Below are 26,844 nucleotides of genomic sequence, written 5' to 3' on the forward strand. Positions count from 1 at the left end.
GAAACAGTACTTCATTGACACATGTCCCACATGACTATAACCCTCCCATGCATGCACCGTCACTGCGTATGAAGGGGAGGCAAATGGCACACATTGATGACACCAAGATGGAAGACCAAAACATTTGCTGCATGCTGGCTAGCAGTGCCATCTCACATTGGCCTGTGATTGGCATATCCAATACACATTCATGACACATGCCATCACACAGATGGCATGTACCATAGCCATGTCACGCATGTGACAATAGGACAGAGAAATGCCTAGTGAAAGTGGTGGAATGCAAACAATCAGCCTGAATGAACACAGAATAATATGCAAATATGTTGTGGCAAGATGACACTTCAAGGGCAACTGGCGTGAGGTTGGGCTGAATGTCTACTGTTGCCAGAAGGGATACTGCAATACCCAAATCCTGGTGTGCAGAATGTATTGGATGAGGCACATGGGTGACCCAAACCACTCAGGCACACACACCCTCACCTGGCACTCAATCAGAAGCCCTCACACACACACCATGCACATGGATGACACACACATGCATGTGCACTCACCGGACAATGCCTCATAATCTGGCAGGTCTCCCACGCCTTGGATCTGTTCCTCCGTGACGTAGGTCCCAGCAACATACTCATGTGGAGTGAGTTCAATGTCCTCTGCTGGAGACCCACCTCCAGTCACTAGAGTTGCGGCATGACTTTTGAGGCCGGCTTTTTCTTTGCCCTGCGCTTCAGGTCATTCCAGCGCTTGTAGCAATCATTAGCTGTGCGCCTCACGAATCCAAGGGCACTTATGATGTCCGCAATGGTCTGCCAGTGTGCCTGACGTTGTGCAGGTGTGGTCTTGCATCCTGCTGTAATCACCATTTCGCTGTCATGTGCGGATACATACTCCACAAGTGCATCAAGTTCGGCCTGATTGAAGCTGGGCTTCCTTGGTGGGCCGGACTGTGTAGCCGTGTCTGGGGCATCAGCCTGTAAAGGACGAGCACTCTTCCTCTTCCGCTTGGAAGGTAGTGGGGATCCTGAGTGTCCTACGCCGCTCTGGACACTAGGGGCAGGAGCCCGGTGGACTGTGGACTAGGAGTGTGGGAATGAACACTCACCATGGGACTTGGTGCAGGCATTAGCTGAAGTGTGATGTAGTCAGGGGGAACGTCAGCAGGATGGACTGGGACCGACACTGTCCTGGCTGGGAGACTCAGACCTGGGGTGGATGGAGCCGCAGCTGCCCCTGCAGCCTCCCCACCCTGCCTACTCGGGGCAGCAGATGACATAGCTGCCCCTGATCCACGTGGCCTGGTGACACCAACGTGCACCGCCACACGTGGCCTAGACCTGCTGACCTGGAAGTCAGCCATGGAGTCACCCTGTGCCAGGTCTGGTGCCACAATGGACTGGTCCAACAAGGGCTGAGCAGGGATGGTGTCAACCACGTTACCCTCAACCGGGGGGAGGGGCATGGGTGTCCCTGACTGGTCACCCACACATGGGGGGCTAGGGGCACCCTGCAAGTCCCGGCCACGTTCCCTACCATATCCACCACGGCCACCTCCTGAGGCTCGGGCACCTTTGCCACCCTTACCGCGTGCTTGCCTCCCAACCATGGCACTGATGTTGTTGTGCATATGGGAGTTGCAGTAAACTATTGTCCTGGGCAATTGGGGGTCAAAGGGGTAAGGTACTAGATGGAATTCGTACCCTAGTGCTCTAGCAAGGCTGTATGTGACCCCTGGGGGAAGATGACGGGTCACGCAACGCACAGGCACCCCAAAAAAGGGAGATAATGTGCATGCAACCCCTCCTAGACCACGTGCGTGAAAAAATAAACCTGCACTACGCTGTGGCACCCAGAAACACAAAAATGAATGTATGCGTGTCACACGCAGCCTAGACTGACCTCTGAAGGGGTACGCAAAACACGGGGCAAGCACAGATGTTAAATACGTGCGCGACTCACCGTCTGCCAGGAATAATCGCGTGAAAAATATGTGCGTGTGCGCGTTGGCAACACCCCCGCCAAAAGAAGAATTGTACACTGTCTGAGGAGACAGGACAACAGAAGAAGTGAACGCTGTTTGAGGAAACAGGCCCAGGAAAAAGACAAAAAGAGAAAAAGCTGTCAGAGGTAACAGGGAGTACGAACTTGGAACGCCGTGAAGTAAATCGCGTGTGAACCGACAAGAAGTACAGATTTCACCCACTCGCTCTCCACGAAAAGCACGTACAAGGAAATGGCGTTCTACACGTACCTTTTAAACATGCCCACACGTCCAGTGTCACTTCCGCTTGTACGCGCTAAGGCCCTATCATCCAATTACACGAGCTGACACTCTGTCGTGCAGTCATTGGACGTGTAACATGCACCCGTGTACAGGGAAACGCCCGCGCACGCACGTCACAGACGCGCGTACGCGCTGAGGTCCTTTCCACCAATTGCACGCTATGACACTCTGACGTGCTTATTTTTTCTACGTGCCATGGAAAACGCACGTGAGCGTAACGTCGTAGACGCGCCTACATGCTGAGGGCCTTTGGGCCAATGAATTCGCATACATGTGCCGACGCGCTTACGCGCTAAGGCCCTTTCCTCGAATTACATGCAGACGTGCTGGATTTTCACGTGCCAAATCACTCCGAATCAAGCTAGCTACGCGTAAGCACACGGAAGACCACGCTCCTGCCCAGAAGGCCGAATTACTGCCCCCGAGAGCCCCCAGCACGCTCCCACCTGCCATCTGCTGCTGCCTGATTGCCTACTGCCCACGTGCCCTGCCATTTGCTGCCTGCACATCAGCCAGGGGTGCTGTTTCTGTTACCCCCCCTGCTGGAACCGAAGACCTCCGACTGGGATTCCATCGCTCCACAGACCAGCCCCAGGTCCCAGTTGCCCACCCACTCCTGCCTCTGGGGTTGTCATGTTGGGCACTGCAACATCTGGCACCACTGGAACCCCCGGCCAGAGAGGCAGAGGGGCACCAGCTTCACTGCCACCGAAGTTGGTGTCCTGGTGGAGCAAGTCCTGGGGCAGTATGATGACCTCTTCGAAAGTTTGCGCGCCAACAAGGAAGGACGGACTCGGATCTGGGCGGACATCGTGACTGACATCAACGCAGAGGGGGTGGCAGTCTGACTATTCCATCATGTCAAGAAGCGCTGGGAGGACTTCAGGTCCAGGACCCTCAACAAGGCCCGGCGCCTCTTGAAGGCAGCGGATGCTAAGGGGCGCCGGGGCCACTTGTCGGACGATCAGATGAGGGTCCTGGAACGCATATCCCCAGCGCTCCACGTCCAGGTCCTTGAGAGGCAGACCCTTCTGGAGTCGAGCGGTAAGTGTACATGCATCATGATTGTAAACTGTGCGTGTGGTGGTGTGCCAGTAGTGTGCAGGTTGCACATGTGTTTTTATGGGGCCAAGTATGGGGGGGGGGAGTGTACAGGGCCGTGAGGCTAACACATGTGAGGGCTCTCATGTGTGAGACATGGATGGTGCTTGTGTGTGTAGGCTTGCATGCCAAATGCAGATGTGTGGGCACACATGTTAGGATGAATGTGTATGTAAGTAGGCATGTTCGTGATGTCACACATGGATGTTGGTTTCAGCTGCATGTATCAGCACTGTGTACATGTGCATGTGTGTGTATTTGACAAGGGTGCAACAGTGATGCAACATGGATGCATGTGACAGAGGGATGTGGAAGCCTGATTGGCAGATGTGACATGGATGCCAATCTGAACACTGCGACAGTTGGCAGAGGTGTACACATGCATGCAAGTGTGGTGGTGTGTGTGCATGTGTAGTGCACTCCCTGTGTTGCATGTGATGTCTGGCTCCCCTTTGCCTGCTCATGCTGTTGTATGTGTATGGATGGCACTGGCTGTTGCATTATGGCTGTGTATGGCTCATGTGTGCGAGTTGAAATGACATGTGTGTTGGCGATTGTGATGCCATGTCTGAGGTTTCCAAATGCCACTCATGTACAACTGTCATGTGTGTATGTGTCCATTGTACAGTGCCCTGATGCCTGTGTTTTATTTCTCCCTGTCTGCAGCGTCAACTGATGAAGAGGGCGGAGATGGTGCTGTGGAGCACAGCGGCAGGGATTGCACCGCCAGCCGGAGACGCAAGGCCCGGCTCCCCTCCCAGGTTGTCATCTCGTCGGGGAGTGAGGAGTCTGGTGCCGCGTCCCAGGCCGCAGCTACCGGGGGGAGGTCCAAGAGGCGGAGGTCAGAGTTGGACTTCTCGGCAGCAGAAGGGGCCGCTGGGACCCCACAGGGCCCAACGGGGGAAGATGGCACGGAGTCATCCAGGTTGGTGGGGGTTTGGTGGAGGAGGAGGCCGTGCAAGCGACAGAGACGGGGTCTGGAGGTGGGGATTCCACTGGTGCTAGTGGTGCAGTGCAGGGCCAGGGACAGGAGGCAGCACAGGCCGCCGCAGAGGTGCCTGTGTGCAATCCTGTCCCTGATCCTGTCACTGCATCATCTTGCACCAGCAGGGATGCCTATGTCCAGACCCGCTTTCAGGCAGGGGATGAGCTTACAAAAACTGGCCTTCCTCTGCCTGCGGACGTGGCTATCCAAGTACGGGTTGAGCCTGTCCTGACTGGTGTGGCGTTGCGTCAACGGGCCATGCGAGGTGACCTGCAGTCTTTTCATGAGGAGACTGCACGTCATCTCGAATGGCTCGTTGACCGTGTCGGCCTACTGGGACAGGTCACCCAGGCCGGATTCCTCCGTTTGCTGGAGCTTGTTCCAACCCCCTCCTCAACTGAACACCCTATGCGCCAGTCGTCCTCTGTGCCATATTTCCACCCATTTGTCACCTGGGTGCCCTGTGGAGCTGCCTCTGACGGTGCGGCCAGGCTGGTGGAGGACACATCCCTGCCACAGTCGGGAGTCGGACGTCCAGCAGGGGTGGCCACATCAACGACTGCACCCCGGCCGGTGGAGGATGTGCAGGCAGCAGGAGCCAGGGCACGGGCACAGGCACAGCAGCAGCGAGGTGGGAGCCATGATGGCTCAGGGCCTTCGACATCGGAGGGGCAGGCATCGGCCGGAGGGCAGGAGGACCCAGGACGGGAAGTGTCTTCCGTGTGGCAGCGGTTGGGCCACGCCATAGATGCGGAGCGGCAGCAGGCGGAAGAGGCACGGCTCACGGTGGTCAGGGCGGAGAACTCCATGCGGAGGGCCTCAAGGCGGGCCGAGTGCCTCGAGGCAATCCGCAGGGAGTTGGAGGAGAACATGTCATCGACCCTGCGGACCCTCGGGGCCATGGAGGAGGACCGCCTCCGGGACATTGAGCAGGAGTTCGATGATGCCCTGGCCCGGAACATCTAGAAGTGAGCCGTCAGACTAGCCCGCTGCCCTTGTAAATAGTTCTTTAGTGTTAAGTTTCCTTTCGGTTTTGTTTTGTTTTGGGGTGCTTGGACAATGCCCCAACTTCTTGTATATAGTTCTTCATTAGGTAGTATTTTATTTTATAGGTTTCATTTAAAGGATTGGGCACATGGACCCTGGATGTTCACCTTGTACATAGTTTGACAATGGATTTTGATTTTTGATTTTTTTTTTACATGGATCAAGGGTTTTTTCTTATTTTGGAACCTTGGATTTATTTTCTCAGACTGACACTTTGGAGACTTGCTTTTGGATTGCCTTTCATTTGGATTTCATGCATCTTTTTCATTTATTGGGCATGCTGGATTTCATTTATTATTTCCATTTTCTTCTGTTCCATTTCATTGCCTTGCTTTTCTGTTTAATACATTATAATTTGGTACTTCAATGTGTGGTATTCTCTCTTTGGTTTCATGCATGTCACAATGGGTGTTCTATCATTCACATGCTGTCATTGTGTGGGTTTGACGGATATGTGTTGATGTGCAGACTAGCCATTTGGGATGCATCATGTGCGGGTGATTTCTTTGTCGGGTGGATGTCATACCTGGTGGTGTGTTCGGACTGGGGTGGCGTAGGCAGTGTATTAAGTGGGCATGGGGGCCATGATTATGGATCGTCATGAGGTGTTGGGGGGACATGTATGGGGGCCTGCTGGCAGGTGCCCTGCACTGCTGGGGGGTGGGGGTGCTGGGAGACATGAGTGGGGGTCTGCTGGCAGATGCCCTGCACTGCTGGGGGGTGGGGGTGCTGGGAGACATGAGTGGGGGCCTGGTGGAGGGTGCCCCACAGTGCTGGGGGGTGGGGGTGCTGATAGACATGAGTGGGGGCCTGGTGGAGGGTGCCCCACAGTGCTGGGGGGTGGGGGTGCAGGGGGACATGCGTGGGGGCCTGCTGGCAGGTGTCCCACAGTGCTGGGGGGTGGTGGTGCAGGGGGACATGAGTGGGAGCCTGCTGGCAGGTGTCCCACAGTGCTGGGGGGTGGGGGTGCTGGGTGACATGAGTGGGGGCCTGGTGGAGGGTGCCCCACAGTGCTGGGGGGTGGTGGTGCAGGGGGACATGAGTGGGGGCCTGCTGGCAGGTGTCCCACAGTGCTGGGGGGAGGGGGTGCTGGGAGACATGAGTGGGGGCCTGGTGGAGGGTGCCCCACAGTGCTGGGGGGTGGGGGTACAGGGGGACATGAGTGGGGGCCTGCTGGCAGGTGTCCCACAGTGCTGGGGGGTGGTGGTGCAGGGGGGCATGAGTGGGGGCCTGCTGGCAGGTGTCCCACAGTGCTGGGGGGTGGGGGTGCAGGGAGACATGAGTGGGGGCCTGGTGGAGGGTGCCTCTGGATGCTGGGGGGTGGGTGTGCAGTGAGACATGAGTGGGGGCCTGGTGGAGGGTGCCCCTGGATGCTGGGGGGTGGGTGTGCAGGGGGACATGAGTGGGGGCCTGGTGGAGGGTGCCCCTGGATGCTGGGGGGTGGTGGTGTAGGGGGACATGAGTGGGGGCCTGCTGGCAGGTGTCCCACAGTGCTGGGGTGTGGGGGTGCTGGGAGACATGCGTTGTTGATCAGTAGTGCAGGCTGACATGTGGCTTGGCTGGGGGGCATGCCCATGGTGGATGGTCTGCCTGTGGGACATGAGCAGGGGTGCAGGGTAGTCGCCTGTGGTGTGGGCTGCCTGCAGGGGCTGTGGAGGATGTAGAGGGAACACCTGGGAGGACCCACACGGCCAATTCACGTGTAGTACTCCCCGGAACCTCTGAAATACACGTACCCTGCTGAATTTGCGTGTAAAACTTCCCACGCACCCCTAAATGACGTGCAAAGGGGTACGCGACAAACATCGACACCCGCTGTGTGAATAATAACGTGTGCGTGTATTTCGTGGGTGCGCGGGAAGTTTAACACGCGATCGGGCCTGGGGGAGCAGGGTACCACTCACCGTCTGTCTTGCGTGTAGAAGAACACGTAGCCAACACCCACCCGCTGTGAAGTAATAGCGTATGAACCCCAACGCCTGCAGAACACACGCACTGCACCCCACGAAAAGCACGTACTGAGCAATGGAAATCCATGTGGGATCTTCAAGCCCTGCCAGGGCAACGCCCGTGCGCGATACGTCACAGACGCGCTTACATGCTAAGGGCCTTTGGTCCAATGGAATCGCGTATGCGTGCTGACGCGCTTACGCGCTAAGGGCCTTTCCTCGAATTACACGCTAACGTGCAGAATTTTCACGTGCCAAATCACTCCGTATCAAGCTGGCCACGCGTAAGCACAGGGAAGACCACGCTCCTGCCCAAAAGGCCGAATTACTGCCCCCCAGAGCCCTGAGCAGCCTCCCACGAGCCATCTGCTGCTGCCTGCCTGCCTTCCTGCTGCCACCGTGCCCTGCCATTTGGTGCCTGCACATCAGCCATCTGCACGGGTCCAGTTGCTGTGTCCACCCCTGTTGGAACAGAAGACTCCCGACTGGGATACCATCACTCCACAGCCCAGCCCCAGGACCCAGTTGCCCACCCACGCCTGCCTCGGGGGTCGCCATGTCGGGGCAAACACCATCCGAGACCACTGGCGACCCCCAGCCAGAGGGGCAGAGGGCCACCAGCTTCAGTCAGAAGGAAGTTGGTGTCCTTGTGGAGCTTGTCCTGGGGCATTATGATGCCCTCTTCAAGCGCTGGGAGGACTTCAGGTCCAGGACCCTCAACAAGGCCCGGCGCCTCTTGAAGGCAGCGGATGCTAAGGGGTGCCGGGGCCACTTGTCGGAAGATCAGATGAGGGTCCTGGAACGCATATCCCCAGCGCTCCACGTCGAGGTCCTTGAGAGGCAGACCCGTCTGGAGTCGAGCGGTAAGTGGCCAAGCATTGCTGTGTGAGACAGGGCATGTTGCAGTGTGCTGGTTGTCTGATACTTACACGCACGTCATCACGAAGAGCACCGTGCCAACGTGGCCCGGTTGGGAGAGCCCATGGTCGGGGGTTTCGTACATGTGTCGGGCACTCTGGCGACCCTCTCCTCCTCTTGGAGGCTATGCGCCAGTCGTTCTCCATGCCGTCTTCCGGCCCAGATGCCACCAGGGCCCCCTGTGGACCTGCCCCGACCAACGCAGCCAACTCGGTGGGGATCCCATCCCTGCCACAGTCGGGAGTCGGAGGTCCAGCAGGGGTGGACACACCAGCAACTGGACTCCAGCAGATGGAGGATGTGACGGCGTCGGTGGATTCCATCAGCCTGGATGCCGTCGTGCTGGCACAGGCAGTTGCGTCGGAGGCAGCGGCAGGCTCAACGTGGGAGGCATTATGGCTCGGGGCCATCAACATCAGGGGTGCAGGCATCGGCCGGAGGGCAGGAGAACCCTGGAATGGGAGTGTCTTCCGTGTGGGAGTGGTTGGGCCAGCAGATAGGTGCGGAGCGGCAGCGTGCAGAGGAGGAACGGCTCACAATGGTCAGGGCGGAGAACTCCATACGGAGGGCGCTGAGGCGGGCTGAGTGCCTCGCAGGGAGTTGGAGCTGGACACTGCATTATCCCCTCGAGACCTCAGGGCCAGGGAACATGCCCACCTCCAAGCCATTGAACAAGAGTTCGATGATGCCCTGGCCCATGACAACAACCAGTGAGCCGTCGGACTAGCCCGCTGCCCTTGTAAATAGTTATGTAGTTAGTGTTAGGTTTCCTTTGCTTTTTAATTTTTTTTGGACCTTTTGGACAATGGACCACATTTTTCTATATAGTTATTAGGTAGTATTATTAGATAGGTTTCATTTCTTCTGTTGGGATCATGGACCCTGGATTGTTTATCTGTATATAGTTGAGTGTTGGATTTTATTTTTTTATTTGGAATTTACCCATGGAGCAATGGTTTTCGGTTTGGATTTTCCATTGGATTTACTTTTTTGAACTGTGACTTTGGACACCTTCCCGCGCACCCCTGGAACACACGCACCCAGGACAATCGCGTGTGGAACTTCCCGCGCACCCCTGAAAGACACGTACCCTGCTGAATTTGCGTGTGAAACTTCACGCGCACCCCTGAAATACACGTGCCCTGATGGAATCGCATGTGAAACTTCCCACGCACCCCTGAAATACACGTACCATGCTGAATTTGCGTGTGATACTTCCTGCGCACCCCTGGAATACACGCACCCAGGACAATCGCATGTGGAACTTCCCGCGCACCCCTGAAATACACGTACCCTGCTGAATTTGCGTGTGAAACTTCCCGCGCACCCCTGAAATACACGTGCCCTGATGGAATCGTGTGTGAAACTTCACGCGCACCCCTGTAATACACGTACCCAGGACAATCGCGTGTGAAACTTCCCGCGAACCCCTGAAATACACGTTCCCCGCTTGGCGTTTGCTGTTTGGCAGCCCTGTGAACTGGTCCAGGGTTAGCGCAGACATTTGCGATGAATTGGGGATTTTGATGGCTTTTCCTTGCGCAAGGGCGTTCTTGGGGGCGTAACTGGCGCTGCTGCAGGGTCGCTGCGCCACTCTGCGCCACGGCTGGTTTTGGAGGCTCAAATCCATGAATACGCTGTGCGATGAAATGGATTTTATCGCACGCGGCTGGCGCAGTGTATCGTACGGGGACAATGTGCGCCAGCCGCGTGCGCCACTTTTGTGCGAAATTCTATGAATTACCCTGATAATCTGCATGTAAGAAACATCAAAGAGATAAAGCAATACATTCACAGTTAAGTAAAACCAGAAGGTGCCATAATGTATTGCAGTTTTAGATGAGAGTTCTTTAGAGGCAATAGAGAGTCCCACCTAGAAATGAAAAAGCACATATAAGTAGGTAAAGACTTTTCTATCTGGGCTGGCAAGTTCAAGAAGTGACCAAGGAAGACCAGTAGTTTGGGTACTATTATCGTTGTGCAAACGTGCCACAAGCAGCAGTTCCTGAAGTTGCAGTGGAAAGAAGAAAACCCTCATGAGTCTCTTGAAGATGGAGACGAGGTCCGGGGATAAGGAACGAGAAGAAGAAAAGCCTTACCAGCAGTGCCAGAGAGTGAGGAGAGCAATACCCTGGGACTGAAAAAGCATTTCTGCAGCAGGCGGCTGGCAGTTTCCAGATGTGGTTGCTGTGTACATTTTTCAATGACCACCGAGCGATCCAGCAATGAGTCACCAGTGCAAGAGGGACCCCAAGACCCTTGGGAAGAACGACTATTTTCAATCTGGTGATTTCACATTGGGGATTGGAGCCAGAGGAGCTGATGTGCGGTTGGTGGTAGTAGTCGATGCAGAGTTCCCACGTCACACTCGGACACAAGGTTCGGCACCTGAGGCTGAGGTTATGGGTGAGGACCCAGTGAAAAATGATTATTTGTGATTTGCTTGAATAGTCGCACCAGAGAGGAGTCAGCCACGGAAGGAGGACTGGGAGGGGAAATTGGCTGTGCATTCACAGGAGTTTAGGGTGCACATGCCTCTGGAGCTTCCTGGTTGACAGCGGTAGAACCAGAGTGCTTGCTTGTGGTCCTGCGGTGAAGATTCTCTGGTGGGTTCAGCACAGAGAGTATTTTTATATTGAGTTTTGACAACAAAGGGGCACTGATTTCCTGGTTCCAGCGATTCAGGCGCTGTCAGGAGCTTCAGGGAGACGAGGCCTTTGAGGAGGAGCTGTGATCCAGTTTTGCTGACTAGATCAGGGGAAGGAGCCCTGCTGGGAGTTCCTTCTGGTAGTTCTGGAGAGGCAGAACTTCACCTTTGGTTTATTCCGAGTGTCAAAAGATGCTGGTGCAGAGCTTCAGCCCTTCCTTCAACAGCAGGCCTTCCAAAGTGCTGGGTCAAGTTCCAGCTGTTGATAAGGTGAGTGGCTAAGGGTAAGAGAGTCTGCATGTATCCCTCTCAGGAGGCAGTGAGTGAACACAGCACCCAATCACAGAGCAAGCATAATTCAGACCGAGGGGTCGTCCAATGGCAGACCATCCCTCCAAACACCCATGTGTTCTGGAAGGGTTTCTCACAAAAAGGAGTGAATCCACACTGTCGCAAAACAGGCATCTGTGTATGCCAACTAGAACTGGTTTCAGCCTGACTACAGCCCCTTGTCCTGGGATACAGGCATCCTTACAGGCATCATATGGCCAAAGATGGCCACGCCCTCTCACATACACAACAAAGGACAAAACAAAAGGTCTTTGCTGCAAAAAAATTCTACCTCAATGTTGCTGAATTGGCTAAGGGGTCAAGAAGGTCCCAGCCAGACAAAATGGATTCCACCCAATGGAACCATATCAGACATGCGAAAAAAGCCACCTGCAGCCTAGCCACATGACTAACATAGAGAGAGTACCCTCTCTGGGACACTATGCAGTGCCTTTGAGGTACCCCGGCCTTGCTGGATCAAAGAGTTCTGGCAGGTGTGTACAAATTAATTTTTTTGATGCAATTTCTGGGCCCCTGCGGTACATCCAGACTAGTCAAAATGAAAGCCATTTCTGGAACACTCCTTCCATACTGGCAAGGTTTGCTCAGTGAGTCTCTCATGAGCTTGGAGACGCCCAATTTGTAGTGAGCACTACTTCAATATTCAATCTTTGGTTATAAATGTATTGTTGCTTACTCTGTTCAACCTATTGAGGTTGCATCAAATAATTGTCATTGCGTTTGTTCCAAGCGTTCAACAATATTTTAATTTTAGTCTTTAATTAGCAGAGGCCCAGCCGATGCATTTCGGACGGTCTGTCCTTCTTCAGGGCGGGCTCGTTTTTTTTCCTTCACTCGCACATCATCAACTTATCCGCTCCTTCCATACTGCCTTAATTAAACATTTTAAAGCCCTATCTAGGCATGAACAAGGCTGGAAAAAATATACATTTGCTAAATTAGCACAATCACGCTGTGCTGATAATTTTATGAGATACCAGTTCAATCAAAACACACAGCCCACACGTGCTTCGACCTTCACAGTCTTTTTCCAGGCGTTGAAGCAAGGTATCCTGGAATGTACCAATTGCTGCCAATAAATGAAACCTCCAAATAAAGAGGATTTCCAGTTCTTGAATATACATTCTGAAACCGCTAGTATTAAGCCGCTAGTGCGGTAAATAAGGGCCTTTCGGCACATACTGCAAACTCATTTTCTATGCCGTTGACTCGATGTTTAGGGGAAAAAACTAACATTTTGTAAAAAAGAAATGCTTATCTCTGGGATCTGTTAGTTAAACATTTGAACTGCTTGATTAGTGCTTGAGAAATGTTCAGCAAGCCATATCCCTTTGTGTAGGGTAGTCTCCTTTCTGTCTGCACGGTAGCAGTGATAGAGTGAGCTTCTCTTTCTTGATGAAATTGTTAAGAAAGCTGGGTTTTTCGATTTGACTCAGACTTTCTGCATGCACTTTCTTCACTCTTAGACACATCTACATGCTTTCAATAGATTCTGTTTTGGAAACTCTCCCTCTAGCATTCTCTTCCAAGAGACTCTTGCACCTAGAAACATTTGTGTATAGGCGCTTTATAAATGCCATATCATATCAAATAGAAGACAACCTCTTGTTCTAACTGGTCCTTGTGTGGAAGAGTTTAAAAACATAGGGTTTCTAGTGGAAAGGGGAAGACTGCTAAGACTGTATCACAGGATACTGCCTGCCGTACACAATTTCTTTAGTTATTTCTTCTCGAGCTGAGCGAAACAGAGAAACTCCTCCCCCAATGCAGTGCTGAGGGGCAGAGGTCACTGTAAGGAAACCGTGTGGTTTTTGAGCTGCTGCTGAGTGAGTAGTTACACTACGCTGTATGCTTCAGAATGGACAATTTTAATTTGGGCTGTTGGGTGTTGCGACACCGATAAGCCGAAACTATGCATTACAGGACAGAGAAATGGCAAATGAGGAGGGGGACACAGCTTGTAGGTGTTTGGTTATTGGGCCTCCCATTCACTACCAATGGCCATGCTAATCTCTATGGGCATTTCCACGCAGTTCCTGACGCTTTCTGTCCAAACATCTCCTCATGGGAACTCCTTGTGCTTGCTTTAATCAAGCCTTGTCATCAAACGTTGCACTCAGAATGCCTGCCTGTGTTTTTTCAAAGCAGTCTTCTGAGAGTTAATGACTTAATTGGAGTTGTAAACCAGCTACTGGTGTAATATAAATGTCTTAACCAGGTCTGGCTTCAGCCATTGTATATATAAGCTCTCTGTGTGTCTTTCACTGAAGTCCTGTTAAAAACTAGCATGGCCAAGCCAACAGTTTTGGTATTAGGCTTGCCAGGCACTGCTATTAGATGCCCAGCAGTGCTTAATTTGTAAAATAATAAGTGGCAGGGCCCAATATATTTTCTAGTATGCTTGTGACACATCGGGTGGGCAGCTCACCACCACTGTTGCTGCCAACCACAGCTGTTCTCCACAGTGTCAACATATTTGGGGTTAAAGCTACGACTCACACAGACTAATTGGGGTTGATGGATGCACTGCCTACAGCAGAAATGCGATTTAAAAATACCAATCAACATAACACAAAATAACATAACATACTAGTTTTGTCTTGAAATTAGACACATGTTTAAATGCTTCTTTAAACACGTAATCCTCAATAACATTGTGATGGGGTTCTTTAGTTGGCAAGTGGAATGTATTGACTGTCTAGCCACAGAAAACAGATCCATCATGCTTTCCTCCTATGGTAAATGTACCCTGGAATTGCCCTGGATTTGGTGCTTCTTGTTGTCAATCCACCCTGCTGTTGGCAGTGCCTCCAGTTATTGGAGTAGCAGAGCTGGACCAATGTCCTGCATAGACTGAAGCAGTGTGTTGGAATAGGCAGCATGGGCACCCAGCATTGTCAACTTCCAAATCATTGTTATTCATGAACATTGATAGCTAGCACTGCCAAGTCAGTGCAGGTCATCGGGTTCATTAATTACAATGAGGCAGCCCAGGATGCTGGGGTGTGTGACCAGTGCACACCTTTTTTGCTTGTTATGTGGCTACTAATGACTGACAGATAAAATAATAAAATTGCCAAAACACGGTACACCATATCATAATGAAACTGAGTCTGAAATAGTAAGTGCCAGGGCTCATAAATAAGTGACAGGACTGGGCCCTGGCAAAACCCCGCACAAATTAAGCACTCAAGCCCAGGTACTGGCACCTGCTACCATCAATATGCAGTCAATAGTGCTACGGCTAGGGCTGGCAAATGCCTTTGCTATGCCTACACAATAGCCTAAACTGTTGGCATTGCCAATTCTCCTTGTATGTGGAGATGCTATACTCCATGTGGGTAAGTGAACCACTTAGGAGGTTGAACCCTCCCTGTGGTCCAGTTTCCGAGAAGCATCATCGAGGCTAGCACTCAAGCATGCTTCACAAAACATGTTATCACAAGGGCAAGGATTGCCACAAGGCCAATATAACAGTTTCTGTTGGCAAAACCCAACTGGTCTTGTGGCTCCTGGAAACATCTGTGTGTAGGCACCATACAAATGTCCAATAAATAAAAATAAATCAGTCATGTGGTGCGATGTGCTAGCACATCCCTACACCTGCGTGCTGAAAAGCTGAGCTGGATTTACAGAGGGCCTCTGAGGGTGCACATCAAAAACAGGTGCTCTTTTTCTCATCCTGCGGGCAGTTGCACAATAGGATGGGAAAAAGCAAAGAATGCCCAAAAAAAAGTTTTAAAATGCATTAAAGAAATTGGGCTTTGTCTGGATGGGGTGGGTATTTTTGACTGTGATTTGCACCATTGGGCACTTTCTTGGGTTCCTGGTGTGTAGGCACTGGTCGGTCTCCCAATATATAGTGTCTTGGTCTCACTCGTTCTCATTGGACTCTTTTACAGCCACCAAAGTATAATGTAGCAAAAGTCTGATTCTTGGTATTTTGAGGCTTACAATTATCTTTTGATCTGCCAGGGGATAGGGCCCGAGTCACACTATCTCTTTCGCCGGACTCTTTCTTTCTATCCCTCCGTCAGCGTTCACTGCCTCTAAGTTCCCTTCATTGTAATTTGGTTTTGTCTCAGGTGAACCCTTGTGCTTGTGTGCCCTGTCTCTCTCTTTCTCTCCGCCAGCGTTCACTGGCTCTAACTTCCCTTCATTGTGATTCGGCGTGTCCCAGGTGCAGTCTTCTGCTTCTGTGCCCTCTCTCTCTTTTTCTCTCTGACAGTGTTCACTGGCTCTAACTTCCCCTCATTGTGATTCGGCTGTGTCCCAGGTGCCGCCTTGTGCTTCTGTGCCCTCTCTCTCTCTCTCTTTCTCGCCGTCAACGTTCACTGGCTCCGAGTTCCCTTAATTTTGATTTGGTGGTGTCCCAAATGCAGCCGTGTGCTTCTGTGCCTTCTCTCTCTCTCGCTTTCTGTCTGTCAGCGTTCACTGGCTCGAACTTCCCTTCATTGTGATTCGACTGTGTCCCAGGTCCAACCTTGTGCTCTGACCCCCCTCTCTCTCTCTCTCTATCAGCGTTCACTGGCTCTAAATTCCCTTCATTGTGATTCGGCTGTGTCCCAGGTGCAGCCTTGTGCTTCTGAGCCCTCTCTCTCTCCGTCAGCGTTCACTGGCTCAATGTTCCCTTCATTCTGATTTGGCTGTGTCCCAGCTGCAGCCGTGTGCTTCTGTGCCCTCTTTCTATCTGTCAGCGTTCAATGGCTCAAAGTTCCCTTCATTGTGATTCTGTGATGCTGCGTCCAAGGTGAAGCTTTGTGCTTCTGGGCGCTCTCTCTCTCTCTCTCTCTTCCTCCCCATCCCCTCCGTTAGCGTTCACTGGCTCCAAGTTCCCTTCATTGTGATTCAGCTGTGTCCCAGGTGCAGCCCTGTGCTTCTCTGCCCTCTCTCTCTCTCTCTCTCTCTCTCTTCCACTCCAGCAGCGTTTACTGGCTCTAAGTTCCCTTCATTGTGATTCAGCTGTGTCCCAGGTGCAGCCCTGTGCTTCTCTGCCCTCTCTCTCTCTCTCTCTCTCTCTCTCTCTCTCTCTTCCACTCCAGCAGCGTTTACTGGCTCTAAGTTCCCTTCATTGTGATTTGGCTGTGTCCCCGGTGCAGCCTTATGCTTCTGTGCCCTCTTTCTGTCTGTCAGCGTTCACTGGCTCTAAGTTCCCTTCATTGTGATTCAGCTGTGTCCCAGGTGCAGCCCTGTGCTTCTCTGCCCTCTCTCTCTCTCTCTCTCTTCCACTCCAGCAGCGTTTACTGGCTCTAAGTTCCCTTCATTGTGATTTGGCTGTGTCCCCGGTGCAGCCTTATGCTTCTGTGCCCTCTTTCTGTCTGTCAGCGTTCACTGGCTCTAAGTTCCCTTCATTGTGATTCAGCTGTGTCCCAGGTGCAGCCCTGTGCTTCTCTGCCCTCTCTCTCTCTCTCTCTCTCTCTTCCACTCCAGCAGCGTTTACTGGCTCTAAGTTCCCTTCATTGTGATTTGGCTGTGTCCCCGGTGCAGCCTTATGCTTCTGTGCCCTCTTTCTGTCTGTCAGCGTTCACTGGCTCTAGGTTCCCTTCATTGTGATTCGACTGTGTCCCAGGTGCAGCCTGTTGCTTTTGAGCCCTCTCTCTCTTTCTCTCTGTCAGTGTTCACTGGCTCAAGGTTCCCTTCATTGTCATTCTGCTGTGTCCCAGGTGCAGCCTTGTGCTTCTGTGCCCTCGTTCTTTCTATCCCTCTGTCAGCGTTCACTGGCTCCAAGTTCCCTTCATTGTGATTCGGCGGTGTCCCAGGTGCAGCCTTGTGCTTCTGTGCCCTCTCTTTCTCTCTGTCAGCGGTCACTAGCTCCAAGTTCCCTTCATTGTGATTCAGCGGTTTCCCCAGGTGCAGCCTTGTGCTTCTGTGCCCTCTCTCTCTCTTTCTCTCCGTCAGCATTCACTGGCTCTAAGTTCCCTTCTTTGGGATTCGTCTGTGTCCCAGGTGCAGCCTTGTGCTTCTGAGCCCTCGCTCTCTTTCTCTTCATCAGTTTTGACTGGCTCAAAGTTCCCTTCATTGTGATTCGGCTGTGTCCCAGCTGCAGCCGTGTGCTTCTGTGCCCTCTTTCTGTCTGTCAGCATTCACTGGCTCAATGTTCCCTTCATTGTGATCCATCTGTGTCCATGGTGAAACCTTGTTTTCCTGTGCCCTCTCTCTCTCTCTTTCTCTCCATTAGCGTTTACTGGCTCTAAGTTCCCTTCATTGGGATTCGGCTGTGTCCCAGGTGCAGCCTGGTGCTTCCGAGCCCTCTCTCTCTCTGTCAGCCTTCACTGGCTCCAAGTTCCCTTCATTGGGATAACCTGGGCATTTGTCCACTCGCTATGCCATATGTATCACCCATTTCTCATTCTTTAGTGCCCCTTTTTTCCTTCCCCTCCAGTAAGGTGCAGAATGAGACATTTTCCTTTTGTTTGGCATAACAAGGCCACAGATTTATTTTCACATATACAACCACAGCAAACAGATATTGCAAATAGCTCCAAAGGTGTGGTGACTGCTCTCCGTCCTGCTTCCCCCTTTCTTATCCATGTCCATTGTAGGCTCAACTCCCCCAAGACCTTCGAGTCTGAGAACCACCTGCCCGGGCAGTTATTTGTGGACTGGGGGAGCGCCGTTTGCTGGGGGGGAAGCTGAGCCCCAATTGCTACCGCCAGACACCCCTGCCGTTTAGGCTCCCAGGAGGCGCTGTCCAGAATGAGCGAATCCCCTTCCGGTTTAACAATGGCTCATTCGGAGTCTTTCTCTTATCCTTGTTCGCCACAACACCGCCACACCACATGTAGATTACCGCCCACCGTGGCTCCCTCCTTTCCTTGCTCATAATTCCAGTAGTTTGGTGCACACATTCCAGTAAAACAATTCCATTCCCTGCGCCGACAAATGCACTCCGTATCTTAAGTAATACTCTGTAGTTTTGAGGTTGACCAATCCATGTCTGATGTGACGAAAGCCCCTTCCCTTTGCAAGATTTAGCCATTGCACTATTCAACTTCCTGCTTGAATTCTCCACTGCTGCGTGACTCTCAGCACCCCTCCATTCCTACCTTGGAATGATTTCCGACCATACGATCTCGGTCTCCCCCATTTCTGCCGATAACTCCTGTAAAGAAGACATAATTTCCCTCAACAGGATCCCCCTCCCTAAAACTAGTAAGGTCGTTTCCCCCGAGGTGTACCACCAGCACATCGGGCCTCCGCTGCTTACCCAGCAGTTTGTGCATGTGCCCCTGCAGTTGGGCCCATTTCATACCTGGTACTCCATGCAAATGTACCCGGTATTCCCTGGCGGTCAACTCCTCTTCCTTGGGCATCCAGCTTGCCCTGGCCCTTGCCACAAATGAATGGCCCACCACCCAGACGGACCGTCGCCTTCTTTCTGTCGTCGCTACTATGGAGGATATCAGGAGGAAAGCCGTTAGAACTACATTTTTTCCGGCCTGATATATCTTTTAAAACAACCAGATTTCCAACCTCCCATTTGTTTGATCGCCTCCACGCCCAAACCCATCCCTGCTGCTGATGTGGCTGCCCCTATCCTAAAGGAATGGGTCCCATACACCCCCATTGAAAACCCCGCTTTCATCAGTGCCATGTCAATCACTCTCCTGAATTGAAAACGGCTCAACGCTGAACCGTCACTATACATTAGGAAAGGTTCCCCGTCCTTTCTGTGGATCCTCCACTTCAAATAAGTGACTATACAGCCCACTGGGCAAACCGGGCTGGCCTGGGTGCCTCCCAGCGTGATGGTTCTGCCCTTCCCTGTCTGGTTAGTCTTGGATTTTCTAATAAATATGTGCATCTGATCGCCCATCACACATATATCACACCTCCTCAGAAAACCCAGACCTTTACCCTCCTTATTGATCGGTACCAATTCACTTACCCTTAGAGCCCCAAAGAACGCCAGGGAAAAGGCCACTGAAAACAATACCTGCTCGTACTCTCCCTACACACCCCGGCCAGCCTCCTGATCATCTCGTGCACCTTCCCCACATTGATAAGCCGTCTTTCATCGGGCTTGGTTTTAACCTGCTTGGCCCAACCCTTCATAGCCATGACAATATAATGTTCCTTCATGGGATCGGCCCTGCCCCCTAATTTGTAGAAGTGGGCAATTGCCGCCAAATGATAGACCACCCAAGATCTGGACCTTCCTTGCTGCCAACACCATCCCACAAAAGCCTGCATGGCCCTTTCCTTCTCGGTCTCTGGCAGGGCGCTGTTCTGAAAGGCTGAGAAACGCTCCCAGCACCCTCTATATCTCCGCACTGTGTCTGGTGCCAGTGCAGCGTTGATCAATGTGCTCAGATCGCCCCAATCAAGCCCGACCATTGTGTTTGGAAAGGTGTCATCCTCGTGCTCGCCTCTGGATGGTTTTCCCAAAATGTTGCCAACTACAAACGAGAAAGAATCAGCAGCCACATTTTTAACCCCGGGGGTATGCCGTGCCTGACCTTTGTATTCAGCTGCAGCAAGCTCCTTGTGAGCTCCCTGAGTAGCTTAAGCGCCCTGTCGTTCCTGCTTGTCCCCTGATTAATGATCTGAACTACTGCAAGATTGGCAGACCAGACCATCACCTTCTTGTCCTGCAGCTGCTTGGGCCACAGCTTAAATGCCACTACTATTGGAAACAATTCTAACAATGTAATGTCCCTGGTGATCCCCTCCTTCTGCCACTGTGCTGGCAATGGTTGTCTGCACCATCTCCTTCCCAAGATGGCGCCGAACCCGAGTGCCCCTGAAGAGTCGGTGACCAGTTGCAGGCGCCTGGTATGCCCCAAGTCCTCTCTCCACAGCAACACCCCATTAAAATTGTCCAAAAATTCATCCCACATTTTGAGGTCCTCTTTTACCTCGGCCCCCAGGCGCACATGTTGCCCAGCATGCTGTAGGCCCACTGTTTTTAGCTCAACACTTCTTGAAAACACTTTCCCTGCTGGGATCACCTTGCCTGCAATATTCAGATTGCCCGCCAGGGACTGAAGATCCCTCAGGGTGGCTTTTTCCCTGCCCAACATCCCTGCAATTACCTGTTTCATTTTCGCCACTTTGTCTTTCGAAAGGCTACATTCCCCGGCCATCGTGTCAATTTCAATCCCCAAAAAGATCAATGTCGTGACTGGACTGACTGTCTTCCCTTTGGCAAGTGGCACCCCAAATTCTTTCATCAGCCCCTGAAATACCCCCATGAGTACCTCGCAGTCCTGTGATCCTTCTCTCCCAATAAAAAGGAAATCATCGAGGTAGTGGAGTATCCCCCTGACCTTGGACCTTTGCCACACTGAAAATTCGATGAAGCGACTGAATTTTTCAAAATAAGAGCATGAAATTGCACAACCCATAGGCAAACATTTGTCATAAAAGTATTCCTGGAGAACCTTGAAACCTAGCAAATGATAGCTGTCCTTAGGTATTGGTAACAGGCGAAATGCAGACTCTTTGTCCGCATTCCCCATGAGGGCTCCAACCCCCATTGCTTTCACCAATTCCACCGCCTCCCCAAATGAGTAGTAGTGAACCCTGCATTGTTCCTCAGAAATGCCATCATTAACTGACTCGCCCTTTGCGAAAGACAGGTGCTGGATCAATCTGTACTGCCCAGCCTCCCTCTTGGGCACCAGACCCAGAGGTGACACCACCAAGTTCTCCAGCAGAGGAGAGGCGAACGGGCCCACCACCCTCCCCAATTGCAATTCTTTCCCCACCTTCAGTGCCAGAACCTCAGGCATTGCCAATGCTGACTTCAAATTGCAAGCCTCCCTTGGTCCGATGTGCCAGCTGAAAGGAATCCTAAAACCCCACCTGAATCCTTCCCACAACATTTTTGCATCACCCCTACCATGATATGCATTCAAAAATGGAATCATGGCCTTTATACGTATTGGTGTTGGTAGTTGTGTCTTAATCATGCTTGCTTTTGTCTTTGCTTTTTGCGATGCCCTTTGACTTTCCTTCTCTGCTTGAGGAGCTGTGCCCCCCTGAGCTTGCGCCCTTTGTGTGCTTGAACCTGCATGCAATCCCATTAGTGCACTTCCCTTCTGCGAACAACCAGCATTCTGGCAGCTCCCCCTGGTAGCTGGAACGGTTATTCCACGAGGAATTCCCACGAAAAGACCCCCTCCCTCTGAAGTGGGCCCCCCTACCTCTGCCATATTCCGGTCTTTCTCCTGGAACCTTCTCTCCCAATGGCCTAGGTGGTACCATTTTCTCTATGTAACCGCCCACATCCACTTCATCCCAGGTCATTGCCGGCCATACCTGCATCTTGAGTCTAAAACCCCTGTCATAATTGATCCATGCATCGCCCCCATGCTTTAGATACTGCTCATGAATGTATTGTTCATATGCAATCCGTCCTGTGGAAACTTCTCTAACACGATGGTGGCATACACCCGAAATGCCCTTAACCAGCTATGAATAGTGAGCTCCACCTTAGGCCTCTCTCTCTCCTTCTCTTTTTCCCTTTCTGTTGGTTCACTGAACCCCTGCCCCACGGGTTCCATCCCCACCAACTCCAGGATATCCAGGAACTCTTTCCTCCATACCCGCTCTTTGTATGCTAAGGGGATATGCCATGCTAGAGCGTTCACTGCAACCCTGGCCGGTGCAAATCCTGGCATAGGCCTCCCATATATTGTGGTATTGCTTGAAAATCTCATGCCCATGCACTGTGGTAGAAGACCCCCCTGACGCCCCTAGCCGGCTATCCAACACTGCCGCCATCCTGACATTATTAGCCCCCGACCCGATAGCTCCTTGCAAGGAGACCCCCACCACGGCATCCCCCCGGGCTGAGCTGTAAATAAGGCGGTTGTCCCTTGTGACCCCTGCCCGGTTCCTCCACTCTGCCCTGGCACAGTTCCTATGATGGGCCGACTCTCCGCCAGCCCCCCTTGATCTAAGACCATGTGTCCCCCTTGTTGATGGATTGCTTCCGAACCCCTGCCCACTTGATTAAAGGCATTATTATTATTACAAAGCATCTGTCCATTCACCCCATTTCCCCATGCTTTCATACATTCCATGAACATACCTTTAACCATCTCCAAGGTGGTCGGACCCTCAGCTGCTACCGCCGGTGTGGCTACAGGTGCGCCGCGAGGACCTCCCATTGTCCTTGGAGCCTCAGCAGGTAAAGGCGCCGGTGTGGCTACAACCTCCTGCGCCCTCCCCTTTCCCTTGGGGGTTACTTTCCGTTTTCGTGCCGCTTCCGCCTGCTGCTGGCTGTCCTTGGCTGTTTTGGTCATCACCCTCTTTCTTTTGCTGACTGGCTCCTCTTCTTCAGTGAGCTCCTCAATGTCCTGACCATCTCCCTCCTGGGAGTGTATCTCCATCCACGTCTCCCCCACTGGCATTGGTGGAAACAATAGAGGTGACTCGGACCTCTGGATGCGTCCAGCAACTTCTGCCCCCATTTTTGATGCCATCTGCTGCATCCAGCTCGTGCCATATTTGTACCCTGCCATCCGTGCCATTGCCAGGAAGGCCTCCAGGTCATCTCTCGGCTGCTCCTCCTGCCCCTTCTGCTTCCCTTGCGCCTTCATCCCTCTCTTAGGCGTAGTGTAGCTCGAGCGACTGTCCAGTGTTTGTTGTCCGCTCCCTCCTGCAATAGAGCCCGCTTTGCGCAGCTCCTTTCACACTCCCTGGCCCTTCAATAGGCTTCAGACTTCCACCGTAGCCCTGTGCCTTCCAATTCCTTCCATGATTGTCTGGCAGTTCGTAATGAGCCCGCTTAGCGCAGCGCTTGTTTTCTTTAAACCGCCCCTTTCGTATCCCTATGCTCCACCAAACAAACATGGCCCTTTCCTGCGCCGACCCAATTCTTCAGGCGCCTCTCACTGCCGGTGTGCCTTAGCCGTTACTCCTTAGTGATGGCCGGGGCTGTGTTGCGCGTTTAGCCTCCGGGACCGCCCTGCGCTGAGCTTATCCCGATCAGCTGACCGGCGTGTCCTTCCCCCTTCCGGCGCTATCTGCCTCTCTGCTCCACATACCCGCCGAATGGGGACCGCCTCCTCGTCGCTGCTCGTACTCGGATGCTCTCAGAAGTCTCTTCCGGATGCTTGCTCCTCCTCTTTTCCAGGGCTTCGGTACCGCTTGGCGCTGTCTGCCTCTCTGCACCACGCACCCGTTGAATGAGGACCGCTTCTTCGCCGCTGCTCGTACTGCTCCTGTATCCTGCAATCAAAATGCTCTCCTGGTTGGCGGGCGCCCGGCTGCTGGAAGAGCTTCAAGTGATCCTGTGCGGGCGCCCGCCGCTTATGAATGCCTTGCTCCTGCCCTTTCCATTGTTGCGCTTTGCAGGCTTTTGGTGCGCTTGGCGCTCTTTTCCAGTTCTTGCCACCCTCTCCCCCAACCCCCGTGGGGGGAGGGAAGAGAGAGCGGAAGGAGAAAGGCCCCTGCCCCGGTTATCGGGGTGCCTCCTCCATTTTCTTTTTGGATTTCCGTTGTCACCTTCATTCGGCTCTGCCCCAGGTGCAGCCTTGTGCTTCTGAGCCCTCTCTCTCTTTCTCTCTGTCAGTGTTCACTGGCTCAAGGTTCCCTTCATTGTGATTCTGCTGTGTCCCAGGTGCAGCCTTGTGCTTCTGTGCCCTCTTTCTTTCTATCTCTCTATCAGCATTCACTGGCTCCAAGTTCCCTTCATTGTGATTCGGCTGTTTCCCAGTTGCAACCTTGTACTTCTGTGCCCTCTCTCTTTCTCTCCGTCAGCATTCACTGGCTCTAAGTTCCCTTCCCTGTGATTCGGCTCTGTCCCAAGTGCATCCTTGTGCTTCTGTGCCCTCTCTCTTTCTTTCGCTCCGTTAGTGTTCTCTTGCTCTAGGTTCCCTTCATTGGGATTCAGCTGTGTCCCATGTGCAGCCTTGTGCTTCTGCGCCCTCTCTCTCTCTCCGTCAGCCTTCACTGGCTCTAAGTTCCCTTCCTTGTGATTCGGCTGTGTCCCAGGTAGCCTTGTGCTTCTGTGCCCTCTCTCTGTCTTTCTGTCTGTCAGTGTTCACTGGCTCTAACTTCCTCTCATTGTGATTCGGCTGTGTCTCAGGTGCCGCCGTGTGCCTCTGTGCCCTCTCTCCCTCTCTTTCTCTCCGTCAGCATTCAATGGCTCCAAGCAGCGGAGTTGCTAGGTCTGGAAAAGACCCAGGGCTAAGCTGATGTCGGAACTGTTGGGACTGGGGGCTAGCTAGTCTTTTGGATGTAGCTCCTGAGATTCTATCCGGGGCTATACAACCAAAAGATCAGGGGCTCTAGTCCCCTTAGCCCCCCTAGCAACACCCCTGGCTCCAAGTTCCCTTCATTGTGATTCGGATGTTCGGGATTGGTGTTTATGTTCCAGGTGCAACCTTGTCCTTCAGTGCCCTCTCTCTCTTTCTCTCCGTCAGCCTTCACTGGCTCCAAGTCCCCTTCATTGTGATTCGGCTGTGTCCCAAGTAGCCTTGTGCTTCTGTGCCCTGTCTCTCTCTTTCTCCGTCAGCGTCAATGGCTCCAAGTTCCCTTCCTTGTGATTCGGCTGTTCGGGATTGGTGTTTGTATCACAGGTGCAGCCTTGTGCTTCTGTGCCATCTCTCTCTCTTCTGCGGGGCTCTTCTCTTTGCTAGAGGACAGTGGCTTGAAGTTCTCTTTGCTATTTGGAAGCTTAAGGGCGTATCCCCTGCTTCCCAAAACGTAGCTTCTTCGTTGTTGTGCTCTCCTTCTCTGTGCGTGCTTTTCCCCACACTAAGGGGTTTGCCTCTGTTACCCAGAATACATCCGCTTGCTGCCATACTTTCCCCCACAGGGGAACAATAGATTAAAGGTCTCGTGTTCGCTTTTCTGACGCGAGGGGATTTTCCTTGATATCCCAGAATGCAGTGTGTTACCCTCGTACTCTGTCCCACTAAAATCTTTCTCTCCACCATATTATAGTGGCTCAATTCTCTGCTTTATGGTTTGCTTGTTGACTTGGCGTCTAGCACCATGGGCAGGGGGGCTCCCGCCTGAGTGTCTGGTGTGATTTTAATATAACAACAAAGACAGAGAAGGAGCAGGTATTCTTTTTGTGCAGTTGATTCACAGAGGGTGATGAGATGTGTCCTTATGTCCATACAAGGAAGCTGCCTCGCCAGTCTCAGGCTTTCGTTCGGTAACCTGATGCATTCTGGAAGTTGTAGTCTGGGTTGACTTCGCTTGAACTTGTATGAACGAAGTATCAAAAACACTGTGGCACGGGGCCATTCGCTAGCCCTGAATTTAAAGTATTGTTCGGTTTTACCCAAATTGAAATCCGTCTTAGGCACTTATGTGAATGAAGCCTTCTACGGGACCAGCTGATGACATTTTGGGGGTCTAAGTGCCCACATTTTAGAGGCAGAGTGCAGAGATTTGACGTTGTGCCTTTTCGTGGGAGATGAGCGACTCGGTCTGGTCGCGTGCAATGCATTATGGTCCTTCCATTATAATGGAAATACAAAACTGCTATTACCAAAATGCAAAAGAAACACCAGCAAAGGGTGTAGGACACACACCTGACGTCGGGGCGTCGCAATATCTCTGTTGATTGACAGCACATTTGGGCAAATTGATAGCAAGTTCGGACCCTGTTGGGAGCAGAGATCGAAGTGTAATATAACTCCTTGGTACGCCGTACCACTAGTTCAAAGGTTTCCCAGGGCAAATCTAGAATCAGCTGGGCCCGGACATTCAAGCATTGCCAATTTCCCAAGTCACACCGAAGCACAGCAGACAGTCGCACAGCGTCCATCCTACATGGCTGTGCACATATCAAACCCTTTGCAAACAGACTTCTTTTATCAGCAGCAGAGGTTTTCATATGAACGATGGAACATTTCCAACGGAAAGACCTGTCAAAGCAGCAGTTACCTTGCAACGTGAACATTGAAAACCAAAGGTCAGCCCGCACTGTGCCTCCCCAATGCTTCTCCCGCTCCCATCTGTCCTGCCACCCCACTCCCACTTTTTTGGATGCAGCCAGAGTACCCCCAGTTCATTTTTTCACTGTGTGAGAAACATTTCATTCGCAATTAGCAAGCAGAATTTGGGTTCCAATGTGCTCTTTTGTTTTAGCGTGGTTAATGTCACGTGGCGCCAGGTTTCACCATCGTGTTTGTTAGGTTAGGGCCCGGCAGGCACATTGTGACAGGTGTTTAATGTGGGCGTGCACACGTTCTGGCGGCCGCCCTAACCAGATCCTACGTGTTTTGGGGGAGGGAGGAGCCAATATATGAACTCGTCCCTCATAACAGGCGTTTTCAGAAGAATCCTGCAGGCTGCGAGTGTGCGTTTACTTTCCTTACTCGTACTGGGGCCATGGTTGCTGTGGGGACACCGCCTGTGCAGGTATATGGGGGCATGTGCAGCTTGAGAGTAAAGTATCTCTTTGAGGAGGGCGGGTTCTCGTGCGCTGTGTAAATCGCGCGTGCTCCGACTTTAATTGTGTTGGTCATTGGGAATCTGGTCGTGGTGGTGTCAGTTGCTCTTTAAGCAATTGGGTGGGTGCCTGGGCGGGTTGCTGGTATCTGTCTTGTTCTCGCTCTAGGATTGGGAAGGTCAGTCTGAAGGTGATACCCTC

General features: G+C 52.3%; 1 protein-coding gene across 2 annotated transcripts in view; it reads left to right on the top strand.

Annotated features, from left to right (window-relative positions):
* LOC138513801 (transmembrane protein 176B-like) overlaps nucleotides 1-26,844 on the top strand; it is a 182,746-nt gene that overhangs the window by 27,166 nt on the left and 128,736 nt on the right. The window contains exon 1 of one of the 2 annotated variants that reach the window (XM_069628902.1): nucleotides 26,464-26,612. The exons of the other annotated variant lie outside the window; for it this stretch is intronic. Within the exon in view, the coding sequence (XP_069485003.1) occupies nucleotides 26,583-26,612 (30 nt within the window). The 5' untranslated portion in view covers nucleotides 26,464-26,582. Of the gene's footprint in view, nucleotides 1-26,463; nucleotides 26,613-26,844 lie in introns of those variants that run through there. 2 annotated transcript variants of the gene reach the window in all.

This window comes from Ambystoma mexicanum, chromosome 12 (genome assembly GCF_040938575.1).
Source record: "Ambystoma mexicanum isolate Mex_15411 chromosome 12, UKY_AmexF1_1, whole genome shotgun sequence".
Taxonomy (NCBI): Eukaryota; Metazoa; Chordata; class Amphibia; order Caudata; family Ambystomatidae; genus Ambystoma; species Ambystoma mexicanum.